This window comes from Oryx dammah, unplaced genomic scaffold (assembly GCF_014754425.2).
Source record: "Oryx dammah isolate SB20612 unplaced genomic scaffold, SCBI_Odam_1.1 HiC_scaffold_18, whole genome shotgun sequence".
Taxonomy (NCBI): domain Eukaryota; kingdom Metazoa; phylum Chordata; class Mammalia; order Artiodactyla; family Bovidae; genus Oryx; species Oryx dammah.
In genome coordinates this window covers 24624017-24648644 of record NW_024070202.1, presented here as the reverse complement: position 1 = coordinate 24648644, position 24628 = coordinate 24624017, and the positions used below count along the sequence as shown (strand labels likewise).

General features: G+C 37.5%; 1 protein-coding gene across 1 annotated transcript in view; it reads left to right on the top strand.

The window, feature by feature from the left end:
- Positions 1-1356: 1356 nt before the first annotated feature.
- MEOX2 (mesenchyme homeobox 2) overlaps positions 1357-24628 on the top strand; it is a 74627-nt gene continuing 51355 nt past the window's right edge. Inside the window, exon 1 of the mRNA XM_040260599.1 lies at positions 1357-2171. Within this exon, the coding sequence (XP_040116533.1) occupies positions 1658-2171 (514 nt within the window). The 5' untranslated portion in view covers positions 1357-1657. The remainder of the gene's footprint in view (positions 2172-24628) is intronic.

The following is a 24628-nucleotide window of genomic DNA, read 5'->3' as shown; positions in this document are numbered from 1 at the left end:
CCGTCCTCTGGACACCTGAGACAATGAAAGTAAGACGGCGACGCTCCTGGTGGCACATTTGGGGTCCCGGGAGGGATAGGTGAGCGCCGATATTCTCCTGATGCAACAAGTCCTAGGCAGGGCTCAACTGTTCCCGCAGCTCATTATGCGCGGCCAGCGTGCGTGCCTTGTGTAAACGACTTGGCCCCTAGCAGACAGTGTCGCCCTTTAAGCATGTGGCAGTATCAAAGCCCAGCCGTCGCTCGCATTAATTCACCGGTGGCAAGTTTTCTCAGTCATTTTCTAGGATGCAAAACTGTAACCAGGGAGATCCGAACTTTAAGGGATACCAAAGTGTAATATTTGTTTGGTAAATGGAACCATGGCGGCGTGGGAGTGAAAGGGGTGCAATTAGCTGATTGATTTTTTTGAGCGGAAGAGAGATGGATTTCTGGAGGGAAATGAGGTGACAAGGGGCTGGCTCCTGAGGGAGAGTACTGGAAATGTACATGCAATATACACATCGCTTGTGACTGGGGTGAAATCGCTTTAGAATACTCCTGATCCAGGAAAAGTTTTTCTGGGCGGACAAGTGGCAAGGAAATGGAGTGGGTCCCGGAAATCGAGGGCGGTGTGGGGGAGGACGTTTGAGGAAAGCAGGGGAAGAGACCCCACCTGGGACCGCAGGTGGGGATGCTAGAAGCGGAGCATCTGCGACCGTCACGGCCCCGTGCTTTCTTCCACCTACCAAGTCTCGTTCCTTGCGGCACAGAGAACGGCCCTTTCTCGCCCGTGGGGAACCTTTCCTGCATCCTCGAATCTGGCGTCTCAGCGCTCTAACAACCCACCCACAGACACCCGCTGTATAAAAAAGCTAGAAGCGCCACTGAGCCCATGACACGAGTTGATGCGAATTTGGAAAACCTTAATCTGAGTGCGCGCCAAACTATCTCTGATTCTTTTCCTTAATCCTCCACCTTTCGTGCTTCTCCACAGTTAGGCACACCCTAAGTTTTTCTGCAGGTGACAGTGCCCAAGTGCCACTGACAAGACACCTTTCAGGAGAGAAGTGAGCAGGTGGGACACTGGGTGTGCGGTTGGAGCTGGCGGGCGCCACGGCGCGCCCGGGGCCGGCGGAGCGGGAAGGGCAGCCGCCGCCCGCGGGGCTCGGGTTTAGGCGCCTGGCTTGCCGCTTGCAGTCCAGGCTGTTGGCAGCGGCGGGAGGGCGTGGACGCGCTGCATGCGTCCAGCCGGCGATAGGAAGTGGAACTGGGAGCGCACTGCGCGGACTGAGCGGGAGTTTTGGAGGGAGTTTGCATGTGGTCAGCACTGGGCTCCTAAGCCAGCCCCCAGCTCACATTACACTCTATTTATAACCTCTCAGAGCCGTTTCCCCCTGAAAGCAGTTCTCTGGGACCACCTTCTTTTGGCTTCAACCTCTCCTACTCTTGACATCTGAGTAGCTCAGAGGGAAGCTTCTCCAGGTCCGAGTGTTTATATGTAAAGGAGACTGGCCGCTAGGGCTCAAGACCGGGATTATCCGAGCTCTGCAGAAAGGCGGGCGGCTATTGCTTTGGGAGGGGGAAAAGTCACACGGTTTCCAGTGAAAAGTGACAGAGGGTGGTGGCGTTTGGAACCGTCGTGAAGTCTTCTGCCTGGAACCCGAGACTTGCATGCTATGGAACACCCGCTCTTTGGCTGCCTGCGCAGCCCTCACGCCACCGCGCAAGGCTTGCACCCGTTCTCCCAATCCTCTCTCGCCCTCCATGGAAGATCTGACCACATGTCCTACCCCGAGCTCTCCACTTCTTCCTCGTCTTGCATAATCGCGGGATACCCCAACGAGGAGGGCATGTTTGCCAGCCAGCATCACAGGGGGCACCACCACCACCACCACCATCACCACCACCACCACCAGCAGCAGCAACACCAAGCTCTGCAAACCAGCTGGCACCTCCCGCAGATGTCCTCCCCGCCGAGCGCGGCTCGGCACAGCCTCTGCCTCCAGCCGGACTCGGGAGGGCCCCCGGAGCTGGGAAGCAGCCCGCCGGTCCTGTGTTCCAACTCTTCCAGCTTGGGCTCCAGCACCCCGACCGGGGCCGCGTGCCCGCCAGGGGACTACGGCCGCCAGGCGCTGTCACCCGCGGAGGCGGAGAAGAGAAGTGGCAGCAAGAGGAAAAGCGATAGCTCAGGTAAGGGCGCGCCGGGCACCCTCGGCGAAAGGGGGCGGGGAGATGGGAAGATTCTCCCACTAGAGTGAGGCGGCGGGCGTTATGGGACAGGTCTTTTCCTCTCTGGCTCCTCGCCGCCAAATTCGGCGAGGCTGCTTTGGTCCTTTTATTTGGGGGCACGTGTTTCTCCGAGGGCAGCCCTGCAGCCAACTGCGTTAAGCTCTCCAAGATTCAAACTAGTTTACCAGAGGGTTGAGAAAAAAAGGACAAGTGACAAGTATGTGAAATCGATTGCGAAGCGTGACCTTCCATCTGAGCGATGGGGAGAGGAATGCACCCTGGGATGCAGCGTCCGCTGGGCGTGCGTGCGGGTGCCTTTCCTTGACTTTTCCCGACTCTGAATGGCTCGATTTTTCCCATCGTTAACTGGATTTCCAAATTATTGCACAACATTTGGAACTTGCAGTGGAACTTGGCAGAGCACATGAGAAAAAGTTTTAGTTTAGGTTTTTTTTTTTTTTTTTTAAATTCTGATTTCAGAGTTCTTTAAATAGCACCCTATTCCAAATGGTAAAATTTCTCTTTCTTGGGGGAAGAAGATATTGTCTAGGAACTCAGAGGATTTTAAGGAATGTGTCAGAGAATGGCAACTAAATATACGCTCAGACCCTTGACGAAAGACAATTCTTTATTGTAGTTGTATTCATGTAATGCTAACCAAAAAGAAAATCTGAGTTTCAAAAGTGGAAAGTAAAATCCTCCTCCAGTTAAGTACTATCCGAAACAAGGATTGGGAAACTTAACAGCAACCGGGGTAGCGCTGCTACAAGTGGGTGTGCGTAGGAGGCGCTGATCTACGCGAGGATATCTTGAACCGCGTAGCGAAAGGGGAATCTTAACCAAACGCAAATGCTTGAAGGCACCGGCAGCCAACTAAACTTTAGCAGTCCAGAGAAACTAAAGCTTTGTAGTCAACTGTCAAAGCCCTTACCTGTCTCTGTCCTAAAGAAATTGTTAAAAGATGCTTTATAAGGAGGGTATGAGCTTTCTTCAGTAGCTACGACGCAACCTGCGTCCCATCTTTTTGTAAGCTGTCGTTTATTTAATATAATATTTACGTATTTTCTTTCTTCGCGGCATTGGTTTTAAGAGCCCTGGAAGATAATTCCAGGTACTGATTTGAAAGACTGGATAATGTCTATCCTTTATAATAATTTAGATTAGATTTCACATAAATGACAGTGATTGAGCCGCATATTTCATGTTCTTTTGCAGCAATGGTATCAATTATTCTTCAGTGTGAGTACGGAATGGGTTCTTCTATCTCAAACTTAGAATCTCACGTTTACGTTGCAAAGTCAGGGTGAACTTCTAATGCTCCATCACAAAATAGTTTATATCCAAAAAGGTTGCCAGCAGTATCATTCATTTTTAATGGTTTTTACTAACCCTAAGTGAGACACTCTTCAGACAGAGTGAAAAAGTTAATTATAGCAAGAAGGCTTCCATCTTCATTAGAAAACAAGTCATTTTTAGAATGCAGTCATCCTTTTATAGAATCAGCATTTGATATCAATGTAACTTTTCTGGGATAAGATCTGAGTACAGGTTAGCCAGGGACGCTTTTGCAATTGACCAGAGGCTCTTACGGTTCCTTGTACTTTCTGAAGTGAGAAACCTATATCATGGATTGTTTCATATGCTTCTTCAACTGAACAAACGCACCTAAGTTTCTTAGGATAAACTGAATTTTCATATAGGCCTATGTTACTTTGATCAAGGAGAAATCAGGAAAGTGAGATCCAAGAACTGACTCCCTTCAGTTATTTTAATAATGACTTTCTTAAGAAAATTGGTTATATTAATACTGCTACCTTCCTTTGGTGGGAAATAACCATATAACAAAATAAGTTTATTTTTTCATGTTGAAGTTGATAATTAAAGTCCTGGAAAAACAAAAGTTTTCATCAGATACATAAAATATTAATAGATTACATCTTGAATGGGAAATACAGTTAATCATCACCAAGGGTAGAATCATTGGGAAGTTAGAATGAATTTTTTCTTTGATGGGATATTTTGAAACAACTCTTCACTGTCTAAAAGGAAATGTATTTTTAATTTCTTGTTGAATATATGTACAATCTTTGAAAATAAAGTTTAAATAGCCAAATTTACTATTTTAGATAATATTTGTTATATTCTTTAAGTGAATTTAAATTCAAGGTATCATTTTTTATTGGAATGATGTTGTATTTGGTCTTTTATAATTTATGCTCACAGCTATTTCATCTTATATTATTATAAGGGCACCTTGATCTAGCAGAAATTAAAGCAAAGTAGAAAGTCAATGTAATTCTGACATATTATTAACACATATATCTCTAATTGCTTAGAGCACAGTTTTAATGTTTCAATATTTCCAAAAAAGTTAAATTAACATAATGTTGACACTCTTCAAATTTTAAAATTATATTTGACAAAACTCACACCATGCATTACAGAGGCCATTTTTATGTTGTCAGACAGTGTATAATTAGTATGTATTTCTAGTTGAGAGTAAACGTAGTACATAAATCCAGGACAAAATTGGAACCAAAATTCTGTGTGCTTGCATCTCACGGATTGTATGTATGTGTGTATTGACTATGTGAAATTCTAATGGAATTTTAAGCACTGGAAAATATTGAAAAACAACCCCAATTTTTATCCATGATAATAATGCTGAAACTATAATAGTTAACATTTTTCAGTGTGCATTTGTATGCGTTTCACCTCTCAGAAACACATGAAAACACGCATACACAAACTTAAGAAGCTTAAGGGTCTAGAAGCAAATATTTATGGACTTTAGAATTCCACTGCACTTTATCAACAATTGAAAACAACGTTTAATAGAAAATCACACTATCTTTTATATATGTTAAGCATATTTGCAACTTTGAACCTGCTATGCTTTCCGGCATTATTATCACAGCCAACATCTGCCACATCTTCAAAAGAACTCTTAGAAATCAAAACTTTACAACTGTACTTAAAACAATCTATACAAAACAGGTGATTCTGAAAACAAGTCTATAAATACTGTGAATTACTTCACTTCAGTTACCTTTGATTGTTCACCAAGCAGCGTAGTAATAAGTATAAACTGCCTACTTTTCAGTTAGTAGATCAAAATAAATTAATCTAGTTTTAGTTTTTAATGCAGGTAATATAAAGTGTAAATGTATGAGTATCTTCTTTTCAAATTTATTGAATGAATATAAGTGCATATTTTATAAAAAAACAAAAATTATATCAAAAAGGAGTGATTTGGGGGTATCAATTTTATAAGACTGAATCATATTAGATTCTTATAAAACTGTAAATATTTTATTATAGCTACAAAATCATAAAATATGTGTTGTCAAATTATGTCTGGCTCTGCAGATTGATAGGCAAGGATTAGGATAATATGCTGGAAATTAAATACAGAGTAATATCTTACTTGCCCTACCTCTGGTATTATATTGTACCTTTTTTTAGAAATTCTATCATCATGTTTTCTGAAAGAAAAGAAGTTACATTATTATTCATTTCTGTGTGACTGGATCATGACTTTCAGCATTTGCTTTAGAATTTAAAATGCAGTCTATTGGATGCGGATGGTTATAGGCCAATATTTGTATTGAACAAATTAAGTGCCTCAAATCTATGAATTTTAAAAAGTAACCATTTTCAGTCATTTTCTTGGGAGGAGTAGATTAATTTTAGATGTGAATATTTAAAACGATGTCCTGACATAAAAAAAATTCTGAGTATCATTGACTTACATGAGTGTTTGCAAAATGATTACACTCAAAAGTCAAGAGCATTAATTCCTTCAGAATTAAGGTGCTTTATTGTGGAAAGTCAGCAATGATGGAAGGAAGAATGCAAATAAATACTGAAAAAGTTTCCATTTCTCTGTAAATACCTTTATTTATAGTTATTTGAAAGGAACAGCATCAAACAAAATGCATGGCACTGCTAAAACTTTGAGTTAAAAGCCCTCTATCATGCATTTTAAGTTTTAATCTTTGTTCACAGTAATCTTCAATGGAAACCATTATGTTGGTAAACTGTAAGCTGATCGCCACTAATAAACCAAAAAATTTATTTTAAGCATTACCTTGTCTGTGTTTCAAACAATAGATCCTTCATCACAGGATTGGAATTTATCACAAGTTATTTATTGTAAGACCTAATTAATTTTAAACAAAAGTAAAATAACGAAAGGGACAACCCCTTACCTTAGATTCAGAGAAATTTGGCAAATTATGGCTATATTTAGTAAAAGAATTAACTTTTAAAAAAATAAATAACCTATGGGTGAATTAATAACTAACTTCTGTTAAAAAAAATCTCCACATATAAACCTATTTATGTATTTGGCCTGGTAATGATGCCAGTTTTATTCATTTACTACATTTAAATATATATATGCTGGGCAATTTCATTAATTTACTGGATTAAAAATGGCAACCAGAAACACACAGAAAATCTGATGGCTCTTTAGATTTTCATTTCAAATAAAAAAACTCTATAATACAATAATGTAGTTTTAGACCATGTTCACTTCAGTAATTTATTCTTAAAATTTCAGACCATGTTTTTTTTTCTAAGAATTGCTATGATTATTACAAACATTTATGAGTGATAAATGATAAGGGTGAAAAATATTACAAAATAAAATACACACAGGAATTCCTTAACTAGTATTTGTTGAGTTAATAGTTGTGGATGATTTATTTCTCATTTTCTTACAATTTTGCCATATTGTTTTTTATAATAAAAATTTTGTGAGGAAAATATATTAGAAAATATATGAAGTAAGACTATCAGCAGTAGAATTTTCCCCCTTGATTATAATCATAAAATAAGAAGGATTAAATATCGCGTGACCAGCTATATTACATATCCTGGATTATTGCATTGGTGACTGATTCCAATGGTTAAATTAGAAAAAATGGTATAAAACACAAACCAAGGCCAAAGTGCACAAAGTAGAAATTGTATTTTTATTCAAACGGCAAAACACATTTTATTGTTGTGACTTCTTTTATGTGTTTTAGTCATTAATATGATTTACTTATCAATAATAAGCTTTTGTTAAGGTTGTAAAGAAAATCAAACACTAACACTTCCTATTTTTGTTATGATACTTTTATGATTTTTTTCTCAGAATAGTTGTATCAAACTGAAACCCTTGTGTAGAGATGAAGTGACACAATAATAAAGAAATATGAATTGCAACACTGCCTTATTCTCCACACTACTTCTAAATCATAGTCATCAGTGAAGTTCAAAATCCAATTGCAAAAAACCTTTTAGAATGTTTTATTTATCTGATGAAGTAAAACTTAAAATAGTCAAGGTCACTTTGGGTCTCAAACTTCAATTTGCATTACCTATGTAGAGGTAGAATTAATTTAAATTGGAGCCCCTCTGATGATTTTTTACTTACATTATAGTAGGGTAAGGAATTTGTTTTCTCTTTAAGAAATTGTGTTAGATAGTATTTTAGGATACAAATAATAAATAATATATCTATTAATCAATCTGTATAAAATTCAGATGTTGCTTTTTGTTCAGATGTTTCAGACGTTTTCATACTTCAGAGTAAATGTTTCTCTTTAAAATCTTTAAAAATATTTTTTTATTAAATTAACTAAAAATTACTTGGGGAAAATATACATTCCTTTGGGATTAAATGGGTCAATTATTAATACTCCTCTATATTTGGAATTTGAATTATATAATTAAAATCCACTTATTCGTGAAAAGCTTTTTATACTGTCACATTTTCCACAGCAATATAATGTTTCTGAATGTATTACATTACTATCTGCAAATTTGATACTGTGTATTAGAATATTGATTTTTTAGGGCTCTGAAATTATTGTATGATATGTTTTTTGATCTCTTCCATGCACCTATGAATAAGATAAATCAGGTAAAATATGTATTAATGTGTATACATTTTTGGAAGGGGTTTATATGAAGAAAATTCTTTCAAAAATAATTACTGTCTTAGCCTATATAGATTTAAAAATTAAGAAATTGGAACTTCAACTTATCTACTACCATAGTTATGGTACTTTTCTAAGTTAGCATTTCCTTAAAAATTTTTAATTCTAAAATACTTGTATTTTTTGGTGACTTAATTCTTACAGCCTTGGAGTTTTTACTTTTACAGCAGATGTAAGTTTAGTAGGTAATAACTCGTGGTAGTGAAAAACATTAGGGTTTTGTTTAAAGACAAATTCAGAAATCATTGCTCTTAGAATCAATTCAATTAGAATATTTCAAATGTATTTAAACATCCTAGTGTTGTGGTTGGGGTTTTTTTTTTTTTTTTGGTACGTCTTCTTTCTAAGATGTTTTAGGTATGTTTCTTGAAGCTGGATAGACTATATTGGTTGGAATTGTAAATATAAGGTGTTTCGTTTTTATAGTTTTAGTCCCTATTATAATGTAGTAGAAAGGTTAATGGTATAAAAGACGGGGAAGATGCTGAATTTGGACATGGCGGCTACACTTAAAGCGCACTTTAAAATAATCTATTTATATAAATGTATGTATATACACTAATAGAATCTCAAATTTAATTTCTTAATAACAGATCATCCGAATGAAAGTATCCATATTAAAGACTATAATATGATGTTAAACGTTGCAGTTACAAAATAAAATATTAAACTTGGAGCATATATACGGCTATGTGGAGAGTCCTAAAGACTGAACCTGATAATCGATGATAGTCATAAAATCAAATCTGCCAACTCCCTGCAGTTTTTCGTTTGTCTTTCTCTTCCTCTGGCTCTTTATTCTGCCTACATTTCAAGAGATTTCCGTAATGCTACAAGAAAAAAAATTAAAAATCCCAGTTATCTTACATGACTGTGGGCAAGAAAATGATTAAGATGAAGTCATCTCTCTCTCAGACTGTGTGGAAACCTAGTGGAGGGTCCAGCTTCGGTTGGTGGATGCCAGTAGAATTTTAAAGGCTGAGAATTTTGCTCTTTGAAAATACAGCTTTAATGCTTTGCCAGAAGTGACACCCAAATAAAAACTTATTTTTGTAAATGACAGTTATTTGCAAGTGTACTGGCGAAATACATTCAGTGTCTGTAGAGGCGGCTTCTTACAACTTTCTGGACTGCATAGAAAACTTTTCGATTCTTAGCCTCCTGAAAAAGTAGCAAAGTAAACTGAAGTATATTATTAGTTAAAAAAAAAAAGTGTAAAATGGGCAGTGACTCTCATCAAAGAAATAATGAATAACAAGTAAATTTTACAAATAATTGATTTTATTGTGGTAGTGAGAACACACAGTTCAGGAAAATAGAATTGTGCCATCAAAAACTTAGTGGGAGCTAAACTGATGAAAAGTAGCTTTGATTTTTTAGGATGCCAGTAATTTATTGAATGGCTTTCACCTTTTAAGAACCATACAAAGAGAGATTTACTCCTAATTGCGTAGATTGACATTAAGAGATATCTCTCTTCTTTAATATTTTTCAAAAATAAAATGAATTTTCAGGTATTTTTCTGCCTGACAATGAAAGTCTCCCCAGCTACATACTATGTTTACTTTGGATTTTTTTTCTCCTTATTTGTAGTATAAATGGGTGTGGATGTATTAAACTAGAGAGCATCTAGATGCAAATTGCTAAGAAAGACCAAAATGGCATGAAAACCAGCTGTTAGACACCTAAATTTAGGGGCTGCTGCCACATGCATTTCCAAGATTATGATCTTTTGAATGTCTACCTTCAAAATTCAAGGAATCCTGCATGCCTTTTCTTCCCAAACTATTCTTTGTTCCTAGAAGAAGAGCACTGCATTTTTTTCTTGGATACCCAAATATTTGGGAAAATAAGGAGCAGCACCTTTTTTTTTTTCCTTTTTTTTTTTTTTACAGTTTTATTCAGTAGTTGATAGATCACAAAGCATTTATCTAATTTCTTTGTCATCCTCTTAGGAAAATTGGGGGCACACTCATAGGGATGATTGAAGAGAGCTTGATGCTGACTATCTGATGGTGGGCAGTGTGTTGGGAAGCAACAGGATGGAGAACTACCCAGAGTCTGCCCACAGCTGGAAAATATTAGCGCCTCTAAAGATGATAGGGCGAAGAGAGGGAGCTTTTACACTGGAATCCAGTGAGAGCGGCAAAACAGAAGCCTTCCAGCAAAGTTGGGACCTCAGGTGGAAGTTTGCAGCCCATCTCAACTGTCTTGCAATAGCCTCCCTTCATGCTTTCCAATCTCCTTCTGTTGCATCCCTTTGGCCAGGTGTATTCAGAAGATGGGGCTTCCGTTTTGGCTCAACCGGTAAAGAATCTGCCTCCAGTGCAGGAGACATGGGTTTGATCCCTGGGTCAGGAAGAGCTCCTGGAGAAGGGAATGGCAATTCCCTTCTAGGAAATTCCAGTATTCTTGCCTGGGAGATTGCATGGACAGAGGAGCCTGGCAGGCTACAGTCAATGGGGTCACAAAAAGATGGACACAACTGAGCAACTAAACCACCACCACAATCAGAAGATAGAGAAGCAGATCACTCAGGTCTTGGTGGATAAAATCCTTAGATATCAACCTAAAGGAATGCAGGCCACAGAAGAGAAATGTCAAGAGTTGTTTTGCCTCTGTCTCTTGCTAACTATGATTTAACTTCTCTGTAGTGTAGTTTCCTAAAAATTAAAGTGAGTCAATAAACATAAAGTACTTAAAATGGTGTCTGCCTCAGTAAGTATTGTTGTTTTTGTCTTCTATCAATGTAGGTACAATTCTGTTGCGGGTATTCACTGTCAAAAAACAATCTCTGTCTCATGTTGCCTGTTTATTTGTGTTTTACTAGTAATATTGCTGTAGGAAATGTTACTTGCCTGAAAAATTATTTTAAATAGTCTTCAACTATCCTTAGAATTGTGTATCCATCGCATGCCATTTTCCTGAAATGCAGAGTGAGTTTTAAACCAACCTTTATGAGAAACTCAAGTGGCCTTCACTTAATAACCCCTAAGATTCTCATTCCATTGCCTTTTTTGACTGGATATCTCTTAACCTTTCTCAAATGTCTTCTACGCTTCTCCATCAAACACTTGTTTTCAAGAGGAAGGTACAAAGAGGTATTTAGTCAAGAGGGAACAGAACTTAAACCAAAAGGTTTTTTAAATATGACAATGAAATGTCAGCTGTCTGTTGCCATTGTTAACTAGGAAGTTGGACAGAACATTTTTCTGCTGAGTTACAGAGTTCATTGCTTTGAGAACTTACATATTGTTAATATTTCATATTAACATTATGTAATAATGTAATATTGCAATTATATAATATTATAATTATGTAATAATAAAAATATGTTAATATTGTTAATAAGCCCATTGTTACTTTGAGTGGTTCCATTTGGAGACCCTCATGAATGGCAAATATGCAAATACTTAAAAAAAAAACCTAAAGCTGTATTATATCTCACATTAAATACAAAAGGACAGTTTTATAATGGTGGTAAGTTCTTTTTTCAAAGCAAATATTTATTTGTTTGTGAATTTACTTATATTTAATAAATTGTTGAGAACTATTGCTTAGGTTGAGGCAACAGAGTGCAAAACTCGCCCCAAGTTGTAAGTTGTGGGGGATTAGCTGGTTTCATTCTGTGCAGCTTACTCACCTCTTCTAGGCCTGCAGTTTAATGTGGGGAAATTCAGAAATATATTTCAGAGAAATTTTATATTATTATATATGATGGTCTGTGGCTGTTGCTTCTGAATGAATAGTGGAATCAGATACTGTATTAAAATCCTAAATGTCCAGAGCTAATTCTTTCAAAGTTCTTAGACTGACAGCAGTTTAATTCCTAAAATGAGAGTTTCAAAGGATTAGTGATTGCTTCTCTTCTAGATCATGGAAGGGCAGAGAGCAGGTACATGGAGAAGAACAAAACATTAGATGTTCAGTAATACACAGAGGTGACAAGAAAGGGCTGACTGCATCAGCCATTTCGCTCCTCTTGGCTTTCAGGGTAGGCTTGATTTGTCGGTCTTCTTACTGACTTATAATCTATAATGCTTCAACAGATGATTAGAATTATCAAGACACTGGAAGAGACCCGAGCCACCACCCAGTTCAATGAGTGTATTTTTTGATGAGAGACTGCACCCAGAGAAGTGAAGTAATGTCTGTCAGTTCAGCCAAGTAGTGCCAGCTGAACTTCCATATCCTGACTTCAGCCTAGTGCCCTTAAAAGGAAAATCTATCCTATTTTGAAACCTTAAGTTTTTAGTTTTCCCAATAAAAGTAAATTACAGCATCATTTAAAATGTTGGCTACTGCTTTTGAGCTAATAAAAGTGTATTTGACAAAATGCTTTACCTGGGTGTAAGCTGCCTCTCTCTGAATCTGAATTTATGATTACCTCGGTCATTTTTCACTGTTTTATGAATATGAACACTGTTATTCTTTTCTAGCTTCTTTCTTAGTTTTCTGATGGCATAGTTCTTGCTATGAGTTACCATTATTCCTGTATATTTTTGATACTTCATACAATGAACCATAGCATATTAAAGTTTAATACGTGGACTCATTGGAAAAGACTTTGATGCTGGGGGGGATTGGGGGCAGGAGGAAAAGGGGACGACCGAGGATGAGATGGCTGGATGGCATCACGGACTCGATGGACGTGAGTCTGAGTGAACTCCGGGAATTGGTGATGGACAGGGGGCCTGGCGTGCTGCGATTCATGGGGTCGCAAAGAGTCGGATACGACTGAGCGACTGAACTGAACTGAACTGAATGTGCCCATGAACTTTGTTATGTGATGTTTATAAGTAATAGGAATGTATGTAAATGGAATATTTTGGGTAGCCATTTGTGAACTGAAGACTGTTTGCTGTTTAAAAATGTTTAATGTGCTACTAATAGATTTTGTTTAGCTGGACTTTACCTACATTTGCATTTTGTATTGAAAGTCATAAATAACTACAAGTAGACATCACACAACTTTCCCTTGTCTCAAGTCTTAAATCTAACTCCATTTTAAAATAAATATTGATCTTATTTTTAAATTGAATGCAATCTTTTTGCCCAGAATCTGCTAAGAAATGTTAATAATTGGCCATTTTTTGCCTTTGCTAAGCAGGCATACCTTCCCTGTTTCTCCTCTGATTCTGCCCACACTCGTCTTCCCCACAATCTGTAAACACCAGACCCATCTGCTCATCCCCAGCGCAGAGAACCACATAACCTCTGGAACACTCGAACACTGAACTCATATGGTAATTCCAGATCCTTGGTTCTTACTAGACCCTCAAAAACAAAATTCAACACAAAATACAGTTGCTTCTTCCGAGAAATTTTTTTACCCTATTTTGTCTACACACAACTCTGTTTCCAAAATAAAATAAATAATTACTCTTCTACCTAGTTTGATGATTTTCCACTCCTTTTCCAGCAGACTTAACTTCAAAACTCAGTCATGCTGCTTTTTCCTGCACAGCTAAGCCCAAATCCATTTTATTGCTTACCATTCCATATTTTCTTCATATTCCTACTTTGATGTTTCTTGCACTTAATTTTGTTTCCACCCCCCAGGATTTCTGATGTAGCTCTCTCTTCTCAATGTATTTACTTCTGTTCATTCTTCCCTAATGAAATCCTTTATTCAACATATAATAATATTTGGACTTTGTCATTCCTCTTCTTGAAATTCTGCATTAAACTGACAAAGTATTCTATACTTACAGTACGAATATTTAATTATAGGCTTTGATGAGTATGCATGGAGTGGCCAATAGTCGCCATTGATACAACACTTGATTTTACTTGCACTGCTTCTTGTGGGCAGTCATGTTTTGTTTAATATCATATATATCTAATATAAATTATATATTACATACAATTAAATGTATAACATAATCTCATACACATATACATAATCAGATAGATACACTTAGATCAATTTTTTTCTGTCAAAGTCATCTTTCATTTAGTCTTTGAAATACAGTGTGAAATGTTAGTTTAAGACTACCTTCTGATAATTCCTAATGTGAGTACCTAAATCCATATAGTCATAGTTTCATTCAAGAATCTTTCCCACAAGATTTTCTGCATCTTCTATTTGCGAAGACATGCTAATATTACTTACCATCCAATGTTTATTTTGTTTGCTTAGGATTTAGAAATATATGTTAATTGGATTCCATCTAACAGTCTCCCAACCCAGTCATTTAAGGCTTTATTGACCAGCTGGGCCAATTGGTCTGATACTGATTTTGCTTTTGTTTTTTTAAAACCAGTATTTCCTCAATAAACTTGTTTATGTCTACCTCTTTTTAAAAGTTTATTATTTTGAGAAAATTGTATATAGTTATAAGAAATAATAAAGAAGGATCTCAATGTGCTTTACTTAGTTTTTCCCAGGGTTAATATTATAATACAATAATATAACCGGAAATTGATCTTGATAAAATTTGCTAATCTTACTCGGATTTCACTAGTTCTGCTGTACTCCTGTGTATATTTATGCATGTGTGTGTGTGTTTAGCTCTGTGCTGCCTGCCAGATTTATTTTTAATTTTGATCCTATAACCTATAACATCTTTTTCCTGTATATATTTATTATTTTCATTAAAATACAGCTTGTGACAACTTCCCAGATCAATACCACTCTAAGTTAATCATTACGTTTCTCTTACCACATTAATGTCTGTATACTGCATAACAACAGTTAAATTTTGCCTCATGGTTCTCTTTGCTGTTCCTATTCCATATGTCTCTAGTCTGTGATTTGCATCACATGTATTCACAAAGAAAAAGTTTGCCTTCTTTATTTTTTAATGTGGCATTTTGCATTAGGATAGGTGCACAGAAGTGCTTGGTAAATCCCATTTGTGGCATAGAAAATGCTTCATTAATGTTGAATGAATTGTCTGTATGAGGGGTTTTCTGCTCGGTTCCAGGACTCTAGTAGTTGGCAAATTCAGAAGATTGTTGGCCAGTCCATAAGGGAGTTGAATGAATATTGACTTTAAGTAATTATCTGTATTTGTTTCTGAATGATTTTTATGGATGCTTTCTAAAGTGAAATACCTTTGATGACATGGCACATATTTGCTGTTTGTGAACTGATGAGGCATAGAAACATAGATTTGTTAGAAACTTTATAAATCATCAAAAATCGTCCACCTTTTAAGAGGTAAGATGCATTTATTTTTGATAATTCAGTGATTATTAAGCCAATTTCCTGTTAACTAATTTTTAGGAATTTCTCATTCCATTATTTGGGAGTAAGATGTGAGATTCTCTGAACATTCTGTGCAGCTATGCTATGAATTGTTGAGCTTTTGCACATTAAATACAGCCAAGTAATCATAGTACTTAAAATATCTGTTTAACAAAGGCAAAAAATTAAATTGAACTTGAAATTATCAGGCAATTGGGGAAAATATGGAGTATTAATCAATATTGTAGTATTGAATAGTGAGTGGCACAGATAGTTGGTGATTTGAAAAAGAAGATAGATTATTTTCTAATTTTTCAAGTAGACTGAATTTTAAAAAAGAAATATAAGGTCCCTTTTCTGAGCACCCTGATATAGTGATGCTGATTCAATCTATGATGCCTCAGTCTGTATCATTCTGCTTTGAGTATAACTGGGTAACCAGATCACACAATGGTATGTGATTAGAGAATCTGGATCCAAGACACTGACAAGTTACCACACATGAGGTGGCCTGGCTATTAAGGAAAGGAACAGTGACAGAAGAATGAGAAAGCGAAATAAAAATCATCTCACTTGTTTTGAGTTTAGTCATGTATCACATGAACTGTCTCATGAAAAGAAAGTTTGCAACAAGACTACTTGTCCAAGTAAATGAGCATTTATTTCTATAAAAATGTAAAATTTGTCCATATTGCAAAACATTGTAATAATTTTTTAAGAATCTATTATCCATGACTCTGACACTGATTCTATTTTAATAATTCCTTCAACTCAAAAAGAACTCTCAGATTTGACATGCTTCTGGACCTTTTTGATAACTTGGTATCATAAGGTGAATTTAGGGTTTCCCAGGTGGCACGATTGGTAAAGAACCAACCTGCCAGTGCAGGAGATGTAAGAGACAGGGTTTGATCCTTGGCTCGGCAAGATCCCCTGCAGGAGGGCGTGGCAACCCACTCCAGTGTTCTTGCCTGGAGAATCCCATGGACAGAGAAGCCTGGTGGGCTACAGTCCATAGGGTGGCAAAGAGTTGGACATGGCTGAAGGAACTTAGTGCACACACATGCAGAAGGTTAATTTATTCAGACCAGTAACTCTCAACACTCATGTTGCATTGGAATGGTCTGGGAACTCTCAAAAAATTCTAATACTTCATAGATTATGTTACTCTTGAGTAGATCTGGAATTTAGAAAATTTACAATAGAAAATCATAAAAGAGTAGAGATAATATAAGGAACACTCAGGTGCCCTCCGGGTTCACTATATGTCAACACACGGCACATCTTTACTCATTTATGCCATTCCATTCCTCCCTTACCTTGTCCCAGTTACTTTGAAACAAATTTCAGGTAGCTTGTTATTTCATCTGAACATTGATACTTTTAAAAAGCTCTCAAGTGATTCTAACGTATAGCCAAGACTGAGAACTACCAAAGGAACATTCTTGTTTCTAGGTTGAAAATTTTATGAGAGGCAGAGACTCTGTATTCTAAATCTTATCCTTTCCTTCACATGGAGAGCGTTGTTAGACATGGTTGCTCAATAAAAGATTACACAATTACTAGAAATGCCCATTTGTATATCTGTGTTTGTCACCAATAATCATATTACTCTCCTGTGCTGTGTAGTATGGTAGTACTAGCCATATAAGACTATTTAAACTTTGATTAATTAAAATTAATTAAATTTAAAAACCAGTTCCTTTGTATTAGTAAACACATTCCAAATACTCACTAGCCATATGTGGACACTGGCTAGTGTATTGAACACTGCAGATACAGAACATTTTGATCTGTTAAAAAGTCTAATTGAACAGTGCATCTAGACAGCTTTACTACTCTGTTCAGCTACTGAAAGAGTAATCAATTCAATTGTTCAGTGGTAAATTAAAATGAAGTAAATGAAGAATTAAAGAAGCAAATTACAACATATGATGAATGTAAATGTAAAAAATAATAGAATTTTGAAAGTGGGAAGACAAACAATGAAAGCATATTTAAAAATGTAAGGTCAACTAGGGAGATTCTTCAGAAGGCCTCTTGAGGAATAGGGAGGAGAACATTTTTCTGGGAAAGGGTGGGGAACATGCCAGGAATTAGGCTAGATTTTCCAGGGGGAAAGTATGAAAACTTAATAGAATCAGACAGTGGCAATTAATGACAAAGAGTTATTGACTTTCAAAGCCTCTCACAAGATCTGATCTTTTACAGTCCCTGGTATGAATTCCAGAATTTCAAGTCAGGTAGCTGACAAACTGAAAGAGCATATTAGACAAGACTTTTGGGGGGAAGAAAATGAGGATAAAGTATTCATCTTGGCGTTTGAAAAGAGCAAATGCAAGGAAAAGTGAATTATAAGGAGACTCGCAGCTGTCCTGTGCACCATCTGGGTCTGCTTGGCTGCAGCCATACATTACACAATGAAGCTGCCAACCGCAGAGTTCTGAATATGTGGAAAGCAGGACTATTCATCAGTGGACTCATTCTTAACAGAGATTAATTGGTAACTAATTGATACTTGAACTGCTAGTGATCTGTGGGAGAAAAGGCAATATTAACACTACATATTAAGCCAAGATACTACGGGATACTTTCACGTTAGAATTTATGAGTTGAGAGTGTATGCTCATGTAGGAAAGTATAGAAAAACATTAGCAATTGTGTTCAGACCATCTTAGAAACGCGAAAAAAAAAAAAAAAAAAAAAAACAAACACACACGTTACAGTACTAGGCCAAGCATATGTAAGTGTCCAGGCAACTCTCATTGTTTTTTGAGAAGTTTTGGAACAGAATCAGGCCAGACCAAATGTAATTTGTAATAAAGTTTTATTGGCAGTGTAGAAGACGAGTAAGGAAAACATTTTAGTAATTTTCAGTGAGTGAAATTTATGAGTTTGCTTTTATATTGAAAATTTGCTCATAAGATGTTGGTGGCCATTGGTGTGCAAATGTGTGGATGTGGTAATCTCTATTACTAATAGTATTTTTTTTTTAACTTTTTTCCCTAGTTTGAAAAACAGTGTGCTTTTACCATGGACACAATAATGATGGGTTATATTTTTTATAAAAACGAGTTAGAATAAATAGTCTGCACAGGCAAAGCATCTCTTTTTTTAAATAAAATGTCTCTAATTAAAGTATGGTAGTTAAATACAATAAGGTAGTTGAATGGATGTTAGTACACAGTAGAAATAGGTGATTTCCAAGTTGGATGGTTTTACCTTGAAAACGAAAGTTGTGAGAAAGTCAAAATAAACCTATAGAAAATTTAAATATGTTATTCAAAGTGGATGGAATAAAGAAGTTCCACAATTTAACTGTGTCCTAAAGAGGTACTGAATGAGAGAGACTGCTTTATATAAGAGTCACAGAAAAAGAGATTTTCTTCACGAGGTAGTTCTGCCTCAGTTCTGTGTCTCCTATCTGTCTCAGTTCAGTTCAGTTCAGTTCAGTTCAGTCGCTCAGTCATGTCCGACTCTTTGCAACCCCATGAATTGCAGCATGCCAGGCCTCCCTGTCCATCACCAACTCCTGGATTTACCCAAACTCATGTCCATCGAGTCGGTGATGCCATCCAGCTATCTCATCCTCTGTCGTCCCCTTCTCCTCTTGCCCCCAATCCCTCCCAGCATCAGAGTCTTTTCCAATGAGTCAACTCCTCACATGAGATGGCCAAAGTATTGGAGTTTCAGCTTTAGCATCAGTCCTTCCAAAGAAATCCCAGGGCTGATCTCCTTCAGAATGGACTGGTTGGATCTCCTTGCAGTCCAAGGGACTCTCAAGAGTCTTCTCCAACACCACAGTTCAAAAGCATCAATTCTTTGGCACTCAGCTTTCTTCACAGTCCAACTCTCACATCCATACATGACCAATGGAAAAACCATAGCCTTGACTAGACGGACCTTTGTTGGCAAAGTAATGTCTCTGCTTTTGAATATGCTATCTAGGTTGGTCATAACTTTCCTTCCAAGGAGTAAGTGTGTTTTAATTTCATGAATCCAGTCACCATCTGCAGTGATTTTGGAGCCCAGAAAATAAAGTCTGCCACTGTTTCCACTGTTTCCCCATCTATTTCCCATGAAGTGATGGGACCAGATCCCATGATCTTCGTTTTCTGAATGTTGAGCTTTAAGCCAACTTTTTCACTCTCCTCTTTCACTTTCATCAAGAGGCTTTTTAGTTCCTCTTCACTTTCTGCCATAAGGGTGGTGTCATCTGCGTATCTGAGGTTATTGATATTTCTCCCAACAATCTTGATTCCAGCTTGTGCTTCCAGCCCAGCGTTTCTCATGATGTACTCTGCATAGAAGTTAAATAAGCAGGGTGACAATATACAGGCTTGATGTACTCCTTTTCCTGTTTGGAACCAGTCTGTTGTTCCATGTCCAGTTCTAACTGTTGCTTCCTGACCTGCATATAGGTTTCTCAAGAGGCAGGTCAGGTGGTCTGGTATTCCCATCTCTTTCAGAATTTTCCACAGTTTATTGTGATCAGACATAAATACTCTCATATTTTCTCTACCCTTCTTATAATACTAAAAACAAAATGCAAAAAATTCTCATTTTACCTTTTCTAATACAATTGCAATTCATTTTCGACTGCCTGTTAGGGAAGCTGTATTAGTATTTTAGATAAAGCTGAATTCCTTAAAAAAAAAAATGACTCAGAGTCATTTTCATATTCATCAGGATGACTGAATAAATGGTGGTGTTGTTGTTTAGTCACTAAGTCATGTCCTATTTTTTTGCCACCTCATGAACTGTAGCCTGCCAGGTTCCTCTGTCCATGGGATTCTCCAGGCAAGAACACTAGAATGAGTTGTTATTTTCACCTCCAGGGGGTCTTCCTGACTCAGGGATAGAACCTGGTTCTCCTGCATTGGCAGGCAGATTCTTCACTGCAGAGCCATCAGGGACCCCAAAAGGGTGAGATGCATCCCTGGGTGGGCTCGAACCATCAGTCTTTCAGTTAACAGCTGAACATGATAACCGATTGCACCACAGAGACACAAAATAAATGGTAATTAGTGTCAAATTATAGCCTATCCTCCCCCTGGTCCCAGAAATACACAGGACACACACAATGCCTTAGGTTTTTCAGTAGCCTCATAATTCACAAACTCAGACATAATTCGCTAAATGGGTACTCTGTGCTAGGGACTTAGTTCTGTGCTGTGGGTACACTCAGAAGAATAGAACACCTTGAGGTTTCTGGAAGTTTCCACAACATAGCATGGAAGGCAAAGACGGAAACAACCAGATGCAACAATATGATAGAAGAAATAATAGTGTAGCAAAGATGATGAAAATATTTGGAGAAGTCCAGGAAGGTTTCAGAAAATGTATGAACCTCCTTTGTTCCTCTCCCTTCTTACTTCTGCCTTCTGAAGTTATGAGCATATGAAAATCTATTAAACAATGACCTGGATCAAATCATCCTGGGAGAAAAATATGAATAATGAGCTATGAAATGCAAAGCAGGTTTTGGGCCCCTGGGATCATGCACAAAATCTGCCCCTAGGGCATTCTTAACCAAATCCTTAATTTTTATGATTCAAGGATTTCTTTGTTTTATGCACCAAGAGGTAGTAATTGATTGTAGATAGCTAAATTTTATAATTCAAAAATTTTATTCCCAGGACGTTGTTTGATAAAATCACAGTGAAAGGTATAAGATTTTGCTAGCTGGCTGACTATATATTTGGGAGTATATTTGGCAGGATATTAATGTTATCTTAATAAGTCAAGAAAGGATTAAGTCCATGGAAGACATTGTAGAATACATTTTTAGGCAGGACTGTGATACTGTTAGCTGTCCCATATTTCAAAGGCTCACTTTAGTAGAATATTGTGAACATGTGAAATGACTTTTAGTCCTTCCTTGGTTTTCCTTCTTTGGGCTTCTTGGCATTTCTCTCCATCTTTATCTTGAAAGCTCTAAAGACTTCCCTGCAGACCGTATTCAGTAACTTCACAGAATGTTAGACTTGGAAGGGATTATAGAATTTATCAAAACCATCCTTTCAGTCTTGTTGTTTGGTTGTTTAATTGTGTCTGACTCTTTGTGACCCCATGGACTGCAGCATGCCAGGCTTCCTTATCCTTCACCATCACTCAGAGTTTGTTCAAACTCATGTCCATTGAGTTGATGATGCCATCCAACCATCTCATCCTCTGTTGTCACCTTCTTCTCCTGCCCTTAACCTTTCCCAGCTTTGGGGTCTTTTCCAAAGAGTCAGCTCTTTGCATCAGGTGGCCAAAGTATTGTAGTTTCAGCTTCAGCATCAGTCCTTCATTGAATATTTAGGGTTGATTTCCTTTAAGATTGACTGGTTCGATCTCCTTGCTGTCCAAGAGACTCTCCAGGGTCTCCTCCAGCACCACAGTTTGAAAGCATTGATTCTTCAGTGCTCAGCCTTCGTTATGTTCTGACTCTCACATCCATACATGACGAGTGGAAAAGCCAGAGCTTTGACTATACAGACCTTTGTGAGCAAAGATGAGAAAATTGAGGCTCAGAAAGTGGCACCCCTAAAATAATGTATGCAGAGCTGGGGTAACAACTTCCAACTCAGTAACTTTTTCTTATTGCTATAATCTTCTCCAGACTGGCAATATTATCATTTAATTACCACTGTCTATTTTTGTTTTGAATAAATACTATGTGTTAGTCAGCTGATTTCTTTTACTTGAATCTAGAAGGAATAGAATTTCCATCAATGGGATCCCAGTATCTGCCTTACTTGACATTTATTTCCTGGTAAAATATGTCATTCATGGAAGAGGAACAACTTGGGCCATTCTGAAGTTGATGCCTATTCTTCATATTTACCCTGAAACTTTAAACATTAATATATATTTTATCAGTGGTTAATGTAAGAATTAAATCTATAGTGTTGTTATACTTGAATTGACTTCCTGATCTGGCATTTGAGGGTTTCTCAGTGTTTCAAGCGGAGAAGGCAGTGGCACCCCACTGCAGTACTCTTGCTTGGAAAATCCCATGGACAGAGGAGCCTGGCAGGCTGCAGTCCATGGGGTCACTAAGAGTCGGGCACAACTGAGCAACTTTACTTTCACTTTTCACTTTCATGCATTAGAGAAGGAAATGGCAGCCGACTCCAGTGTTCTCGCCTGGAGAATCCCAGGGATGGGGGAGCCTGGTGGGCTGCCGTCTATGGTGTCGCACAGAGTCGGACACGACTGAAGCCACTTAGCAGCAGCAGCAGCAGCAGCAGTGTTTCAAGTGCTCTTTCTCAGTTCCAAACGTCTTATTTGAATCCTTTTATTTCATCACATTTTGCTTTAATATTCCTTTAGTTATCTTCCAAAACATATTCATTGTTACCAATTCATCAGGGTGCTTTTTTTCCCTCTTAGCTTAGGGTAATGTTGGCTTTCTTTGCTCATTTTCTTTTCTCCAAGTTGTTCTGGAAATGTATGTGGAAGAAGTCATATCAATTCACAAATTTGACTATTATCGAATCACATGGGTTTGATTTGCCAAAATGTATGACATTGTCTTCAACATTCAGAGTGTACTTAGAAGAAAGCCTGAACTGTAAGAAAAGGATTTTTTGTGTGATGTCCACTTAACTAATAAATCTGTCATCACTGACTGGTCTCCATTTCCTCTGAAATAAACAAATCACTATTAAGTTCTTTGAAGCAGGAGACTGCCAGGAAACACGAAAGTCACTTTTGCTTCATCCTCCAAGATAAAGTATTTAATAAGTGGAAATGAGATGCAGCAGAAGGAGCCATGGGGTCTTCACACCTGCTAGAAAGTCCAGCAGGTCTCCACAGAGCAGGAATTCAAACAAACTTCAGACCTGATGTTCAGCAGAAGTGCAGAGATGAAGCCAAGAATAAACTCTGTAAGGCCCTTGAAAACTTCATAAGTTGAAAGCATGAACTGTGGAATCCTAGGAAATTAGAAGAGGAAAATTGAGGAATCTGGAGGTCCATGACCCTCAACTGAATTAGCCCTATTGTTATTTTTTTCTTTAGACTATTTCATTTTCTACTTTAAATCAAATCCCAATTGATCCTTGTGTAAGAATGTATATTAGAAAGTCAGGGTCTTGGTTAAAGAGTAAACATCAAGCATCCATCACTGAGGGCTTTTCTGTTTGTTTGCTTGTGTATTTAATTTCAGAGAAATCCAGACCTGTATTTTATTCTTGTTTATCTCAGTCAAAATGAATGAGTTTCTTTAAAGTAAATGCACATGTAGTCTAACAAGGAAATCACTAGGAAAATATGAAGTCAAGTGAGAGGCAGAACAAAACAAGCAAAATTTTAGAGCTCCGTAGAGAGATCAAAAAGCAAATAAAATACAAAGGAGGTAAGAAAACCCAAGTGTACTTACAGATTAAATTGAAAAGGGTTATACATTGCTATTTCCCTTAAATTTCGTGTTCATTATTTATAGTCAAGAAATTTGTTTGTTTCAGGAACAGCAAATTTCTCTCTTTTAAAAAACAGTATTTATGTATTTGGCTGCATAGGGTCTTAGTTGTATCACATGTGATCTTTGCTTAGAGCTGCCCACTCCAGTATTCTTGCCTGGAGAATCCCAGGGACGGAGGAGCCTGGTAGGCTGCAGTCCATGGGGTCGCTAAGAGTCGGACATGACTGAAGCGACTTAGCAGCAGCAGCAGCAGCAGCCAGGTCTTTCATTGCAGCAGGGGTTCTCTTGCTGTGGCACATGTGTTTAGTAGTTAGGACATGGACTCAGTCGCCTGCAGCATGTGGGATATTAGATCCCCAACCGGGGATCAAACCCTCGTCCTCTGCATGGCAAAGTGAATTCATAACCATTGGACTACCAAGGAAGTCCTAGTAACAGCAAATTTCTTTTAATTTGTGTCATTTATGTGTAGCTCTGTGAGCACAAATTGCTGTGGTTGATATTTGTTTTAGCAATTGTAATACTGAAAGAGAAAAAAAGAAGCAAGACACACTTGATCCAGATTACATTTTTTTGTTTGAACTAAAAACTTTTGTCTCAAGGTTGAGAAACCTCTTAACTCCGGTAGGAGATAGATAGGTAGATGCGTACATACATATAAATACATACACACAGATTTCAAATAGATAAGGGCCAATAGTGTAACTGGGCATGTCAAGACAGTGAGTTGCTTTGTGTGTGCCAATAGCCCAGTGACTGAAATTGTGCCATTGCTCAGGCTTCTCACTCTTCTCACTGCCTTCCTTCCACTAATCTGTGACTA